At 48.1% G+C, this 6,710-nt stretch overlaps 1 protein-coding gene across 1 annotated transcript in view; it reads right to left on the bottom strand.

Moving 5' to 3' along the window:
• Window positions 601–6,710, bottom strand: part of LAMC1 (laminin subunit gamma 1) — a 54,249-nt gene continuing 48,139 nt past the window's right edge. The window contains exons 22-28 of the mRNA XM_021404516.1: window positions 6,431–6,575; window positions 5,735–5,884; window positions 5,213–5,327; window positions 4,459–4,658; window positions 4,177–4,335; window positions 3,622–3,721; window positions 601–3,243 (exon numbers count right to left, since the gene is read on the bottom strand). Coding sequence (XP_021260191.1) covers window positions 2,987–3,243; window positions 3,622–3,721; window positions 4,177–4,335; window positions 4,459–4,658; window positions 5,213–5,327; window positions 5,735–5,884; window positions 6,431–6,575 — 1,126 coding nt within the window. The 3' untranslated portion in view covers window positions 601–2,986. The remainder of the gene's footprint in view (window positions 3,244–3,621; window positions 3,722–4,176; window positions 4,336–4,458; window positions 4,659–5,212; window positions 5,328–5,734; window positions 5,885–6,430; window positions 6,576–6,710) is intronic.

Here is a 6,710-nt window from a genome sequence, read left to right as displayed (position 1 = left end):
TGAAAATGGGGTGGGGGTGGGGGAAGGAACAACTTAACAATTGAGAAGGGATCAAGTATAATGCAAGTTAACGAGTCGTGTGTGCATTTTCCTCTGCTGAGAAAAATAAAAGAAACCCAGTCTGCAACTGTAGATTGGTTGGATTTCAAAGCTGGTCTGTCTGCTATCAAGGTAATCTGTCCTGACATTCAGAACAGGATTTGGGAATAGAATTTCTCTGCTTTTGCAAACAGCACCAGTGAACAACACAGAGCTTTGGGCACTTCCACTGAAAGGAATGTCAGGCCCTTTTTGCTGGGTCATTTTTCCTCCTGGAGGCAACCCTTCTGCCCCAGCACCCCTTCAGCTGGAGGGGACAATGCAAGGAACCACCCCTCCCCACCCTCCTGTCCTCCCGAGGGGAGCTCAGCACCACCAGCATCGCACCAACAGCTCACACACATTCCTTACAGACTGGAAAAACCACAGCACAGAACTCCCTGCAGCCGTAGGAACTGAACACTGGACATCACCGAGCGAGAGGCAAACCCCGGGATGGAGACAGACCACGGAACCCCACCAAAAAAAAAAAAAAGCACTACTTGAAAGAATCCCAAGGTATAAGGGGTTACAAATATTCAGACTTTATTATAAATAAGAAATACTGTTTTATACATAAAAACTGCAAAGTGTTGCATTTTGTTCACCGCCCCGGACAGCGAGACCACAGATTAAGGCAAAAAGCTGAAGTGAAGGCACGTACTGCGGGGCCACAGTCAGGAATCGAGTGATGAGGGACCGACACGCGCTGCCGAGACATCCAGCACTCCACCAGCAGCCATCTCATCATCACATCACGTACAGAAATAACTGGACTTATACAATGAATAATGGCTGTAATGCAGTAGTGATTAAGAGATCGCTTATAAAGACTTTTTTTTTTTTTATTTAAAAATAGAATTCTGTTAAAAACAGCTTAACGACGATGACGACAAAAATTAAAAATAATAATAATAATTAAAAAAAAAAAAAAAAAAAGAGGAGAAAGCAGGAAACCTTAGGCCTGAGGTCAGCCAGGGCATGCGCGCATCTTCGCATCTGCTCTTCTCACAGCCTTGGCAGAGAGGTGACGTGGTTACAGACAGCCATCTGACCAGAGCAGCCAGCCGGGAACACGGAGGGAAGGCCCCGCCGCGTGGGCGAGCACTGGGGAGCCCTCCCCCAGGGACCAGCTATGTTCACAGATGGGGAAACCCCATGGCAGTATTTGGTAAATGGCAAGAAACCCCAAGAAGATGGGTATGGGAGATGCTTGCTGGAATCATCCCTGCCCGGCAGCACCGGGCGAGGTGCGCTCCCTGCGCAGTGGTTACGGGCAATATCACACAACGCGGATGCTGAGAAGGTGCGGGGGACGAATGGGAAAGCTGGGTAGAGGAAGAACCGGGTGCTGCGGGGACAACGGGGCAGGAGCAGTGCGGTGCACGTTGCTGCGATGGTTAACAGGGGAAAGCACGGAGAGGAGGCCAGGCTGTGCCACTCTGGAAACATGGCTGAGGATATTTACACACGCGCACACACACACGCACGAGAGACTTCCTCACACTGTAATCATGATTTAAAAAAAAAAAAAAAAGGAAAAAAAAAATATCACATTCACACAAAAAAATATAAATTTGAAATAATTAATAGCACCAGTGTGTGTCAGATAATAATTTCTTCCCCGCTACGCAAACGTACAAAGTTGCATAGTGTTTAAGGATAGATATATGCTTGATCTGAAGGAAGAGAGAGAGGATGCTGGGCCGGAGCCCAGGGAGAGCTGCAGAGGATGCTCCGGGATGGGAGCAGGCCCGGGGAGCATCGCGAGCAGCCGGGAGGAACCTGAACACTGCTCTTTCTGCTGGGTTCAAAAATGAAAGACTAAAGGCGAGAGCAACACCAGGAAGCATAAAAATGCCACTAGCCCCCTGCAGGAAGAAGATGGGGAGAAAGATCTTCTCACTGACATCTTCAAGCTCACTCCGCTCCCCACCTGAAGTCATTCAGGTTGAGGTCAGCCCAGTTGTTAGAGCTCTCTGGATGGCAGCTCTCCTCCTCAGCAGGATTTCTGCCGCTTGAACAGGTCAGCGTGCCACCCGGACATCTGTAGCCTCAAACAAAGATCCTCTGGCAACCTGACAGCAACACCTCCAGATGGGAACTCAGCTCATCACTTCCAGACTCCCCAGCCGGGGACACCCAACAGGCAGCTGCCTGCAGACTGCACACACAACTTCTGCTCCACCAGCCAGCGGTGCTGGCGAGACCTACCCCTCCCCTAGCATCTCATCTTCCCAAAAAGCTCCTCTCAGAGGCTGCATTTTTCTCAGAGCGATGCATCATCACAGAAAGCATTTCAGAAAGAGGCTTAGGATAGTTCGTAAAAGGCTACCAACGTTTCCGATTGGCCACTAGTTAACGTCACAAAACAAAACAAAATTCACAGGGTTAGAAGTTGGGAACAGGGATCTGAATGAGTGCAGCTATACTGGCCATTACAGTAATGATTTGGTAGCCAACCCCCTTCCTTCATAGGGACAGAGTTCCGGGACCAAGGATTTTACAGTCAAGGGGAGAAGTGAGGAGAGAAAGCAGAGTTAGTTTTGCCTTGCTGTACACAGCTCACATGGTTATTGCTGAACAGTATAAAGAGTCCAGAGCATCTCTCATCCTTGCACTAATCAAAGGGAAGCTGTGTCTGAGAAAGGAGCAAAGGCAGAGTGCTCAGGAAGACAATTTTATATAAAAAACCCTTTGATGCCCAAAGACGGATATTTAATTTGCTTCTCTTTAAAAAAAAAAAAAAAAAAATGCTTTTCAACTTATCCTGATTTGAAAAGAGAACAGCGGCTGCAAGCAGCAAAGAGATGGGGATTGGAAGAAGGTAACGTGTGTTAAGGCACTCCATAGCCAAACAATCGCTCCACCGATCAGCGGGGGAATACCCTCCACCCCCAGCGCACCCTTAGGGCTTCTCAATGGACGGGGTGTTGAAGCAGCCAGATGGCAAGGTCTTCTTGATGTCCTCCAGGTTGCTAATGTCTTTCAGGATTTCCTCAATGTCCCTGTTGTAGGACTGTATCGCATCATCTTGCTTCCTGGCTTCTCTCTCAAGGAAAGCCACTTTCTGGTCCAGGTCGCTATCTTTCATCTGGTCTTTGGCACTGTTCAGGGTACCCTCAATCTCATTCAGTTTGTTCAAGTCCACCGTCTCCAGTTGCCCTGAAAAGCCAAAAGGGAACGGTGAAGACCATTAAAAAGCCTTTGAAGCTTCCAGGCGGTTACAGAGCAGAGCCCACGCTCTGGGTGAGCAAAGCAAGATCTGCATCAGGCCAACTTCGTGTAAGAAACAAGAGCAACTGAAGGGGCTCCACCTCCAGCGCCTCAACAGCAGTCCTCAGCTTGCAGGGAAGTGGTACAGAACACTGCACCATGAGCTTTGAGACCACTCCAGAAAAAAAAAAAGAACACTTGCCCAAACCATGTAAATTTAATTTCTAGGATAACAAAATGGACCTGTTTGATTCCCAGCACAGCACCACATCACGCTGGCTGCTAGCACTTCCCTGTTAGGAGACAAGAAAAAAAGGACAGCCTTACCTAGTTGGTCTAAAAGGTCATTAATGACAGCAAGCAAGCTGTTCACGGAGTTCTTCGCTTTTCTTGCGTTGTCTTCTGCCTCCTGGGCTGCCTGTGAGGCCTGCAGGATAGAAGCCACGAGAACGCTGTAAGCTGCGTGGGGTTTAATGAAACCACTGCCTCTCCTTTTCATGCATCTGCCCAAGCAGTTGCATGCATCCCTGCTTTCTCTCTCTCCACAGTAACAATCTCTGGGCAGAGATACCTGTCACAGCACTGGAAAAGATGGTCTGCAAACATTCCATTTCCTACAGGAAAGGGTGCAGAACCTCGATAACTGTTTTACAGGAAAAGTCACAACAGAGTCAGGTCTGTTAAAATTATTGTGTTAAGAAAATCAGTCTCCAAGTCCAGCAATGCATCTACATTAACTGTAGGAACTCCTCTGCCATTAAAACTTGGAAAATGGAGAATACTAAATGGACCCAGCGCAGCCTTTGCAACCGCACAGAGGGAGGAAAGCTTCCATAGGCCGAGAGAAGGCACCTCTTTGCCACCACTGTCAGCATTACTCACCATGCCTGCCATCATCATATCCTGATCAGCATCATCTTGTTTACGCTTCAGCTCTTTTTCTGCCTCCTGGAGTTGCTTCATCATGTCATCCACCTCTTTGGCCAGCCCCGTCACGTCAGAGAAGGTCTTGTCCGCTTCTGCTCTGGTAGCAGCGGCACTCTACAGCCAGCATGGGGAAAAGGATGAGAACAGCTGGAGAAGGTGCAGAACTTACTGGAACAGAGCTGTTGTGGTGGGACACACGCCTCTGGAGGGGTGGCTCCAGAACTGCAATGGACTCACCTTCTGAACAGCGCTGGCTATCTTCTCAGCATCATCTGCTCTAGTCTTGGCTTCGCGGGCATCAGCAGCAGCATTGCCAAGCGCCAGCTCCGCCTGGCGCGTCTTGTTGTTGGCTTCAGCAATGGTCTGGGTAATGGCAGGAATCTTCCTCAGCGCCTCCTCGGCTGCCGTCTTGTTGTCGTTCACCCGCTTATCAAAATCTGACAGAGGGCAAAACAGGTTCTCACCACCTGCTCTGGAAGAGCCTTGGGATTCCTCTCTGACTGTACTGCCCTGCCTTTGCCTCCTTGAAATCTGAGGGAAGAACGGCCCAGCTAGCCCCCGAGCAGCAGAAGAGAGCAAGATGCCCTCCCATCCCCCTCAAAATCCCTTCTGCACGATGTCATATGGCATAGAGTATCCCTTTGGTCAGCATAAGTCAGCTGTCCTCACTCTGTTCCCTCCCAGCTCCCTGGGCCCTTTGCAGCAAATGGCCTTGGCTCTGTGCAGCACCACTTAACAGCAACTGTAAACATCACTGTGTTATCAGCATTGTTCTTCTCCTAGAACAGAAACACAGCATCATACCAGGCACTCTGAAGAAAATAATTCCAACCCAGCTGAAACTAAGACACTGCATTTCCTTTAAAAAAAAAAAAGCCTACAGAATCCTCCAACACAAGTACTGGCAGCAGCATGAGGCATTTAACCAAGATGCCCTCCTGCAGAGTGACCTGACGGGAGCTGCAGGGTTCCCCACATGAGCTCTCTTTACCTTTCAGGTTGCTGAGAATGGTGTTGGCCTCCTGCAGTGTGCCATTGCCCTTCCGAGCAGCTTCCTCAGCCAGCGCTTTTGCTGCATCTGCTCGAGCCAGGAGCTGGTCTGCAGTCTAAAGAAATGTGACATCTATCAGCATACTTTCATCCTTTGATGGATGACCATGCAGGCCTATCAAAAAGCATCACTCCACAAGATACACCAATGCAATACAGAACAGCGTTGGTCCCCATGTGAGTGGCAATACTATGAAATGCTATGAAACCATGTAAATTCAGGTACTTTGGAACACTGTCCTGAATACAACCAAGACAGCACAAATGGCAAAGATACCAGCTCCCTAATACAGACTCAATGCCATTGCTTTTAGCAGCTTTTTGGTTTTCCTTTCCAGGATCATTCCTCAGTACCTGCATAAGTAACAAACACCACTACGATGTGACTAAGGCCAAATCTCTTACGTCTTACCAGTTACTTGTTTCCCTTTTGGTTTTTTTGCCTGCACCAAACAGAACTGACCTGCTGCTCTGTCTTCCCTTTCTCCAAGAGGTTCTTGACTTCCAGCTCCTTTCCCTTCATGTCTTCCCTCAAGTCTTCATAGTCTTTCAGCTTCCTTGCTATTAACTGATCTAACTCCTCCGCTTCCTTCTTGATCTTATTGGCTTCACTCTGCATGCAGACACCAGAAACAGATGCAGGTTCTCTGAACATTAAAGAATTTCTGAACAGGTGACAAAACACAGTACGGCTTCTAACAATAAAACAGACAGAAGCCATGACAAGTTCCCATCTTTTACCATTACAGCTGCAACTCCTTCAAAGCTCCAAATACCCCAAAGGTCTGTGCAACGAAGGACGGGGTGCAAGCAGTTTTGTGCTAAGAGAAACTACACTTCCATGAGTGGAGAGGGAATAGCTCTACAAACTTGACAGGAGCCAATTTTTTTGCACTCTTCAAGACACAATGTTTGGCAAGCAACATTTCACTCTGCTTTTAGGTCCTTCAGAACCTGGCAGAAACCTGGTTTATATTTGTAGTTTTCTGCCTGCAAGTCTCCTGCATGAAAACCAAAACACAGACAGCTGGATGATGCCTAGATGGATTTAAGGCAAAGTGCCATTAGAAGAGCACATACAGCGTGCGTCAGCCACCTAGCACTCTGCTTTAATGGCTGTCCTCTTTAGAAAGCCACGCACATCGCTTCGCTCACGTACCTCCAGCCCTGTGGTGTCCACAGTGGGCAGATTGGTGAGATTAGCATAGATCTGGAGGGCCTTATTTCCAGCTTCCTCTGCCTCCTCAAGCACTCTGCTGGCCTGTCTCTCTAGATCTCGAGAAATGTTTCTCGCTTGGTTATACCTAACAAAAAGATAAAATAAAACCGTGGATCCTGTTACTCTACAATTTTATTTTGTTGAATTGAACTTACTGAGAGTAGAGAGGCTAGAACACTGAAAGACCCAGAAGCCCCAAATGCTAAAAAGCCATCTAATT

Source organism: Numida meleagris, chromosome 7, assembly GCF_002078875.1.
Source record: "Numida meleagris isolate 19003 breed g44 Domestic line chromosome 7, NumMel1.0, whole genome shotgun sequence".
Classification (NCBI taxonomy): Eukaryota; Metazoa; Chordata; class Aves; order Galliformes; family Numididae; genus Numida; species Numida meleagris.
Note: the sequence above shows the minus strand (reverse complement) of the source record. Positions and strands in the feature narration are given on the sequence as shown.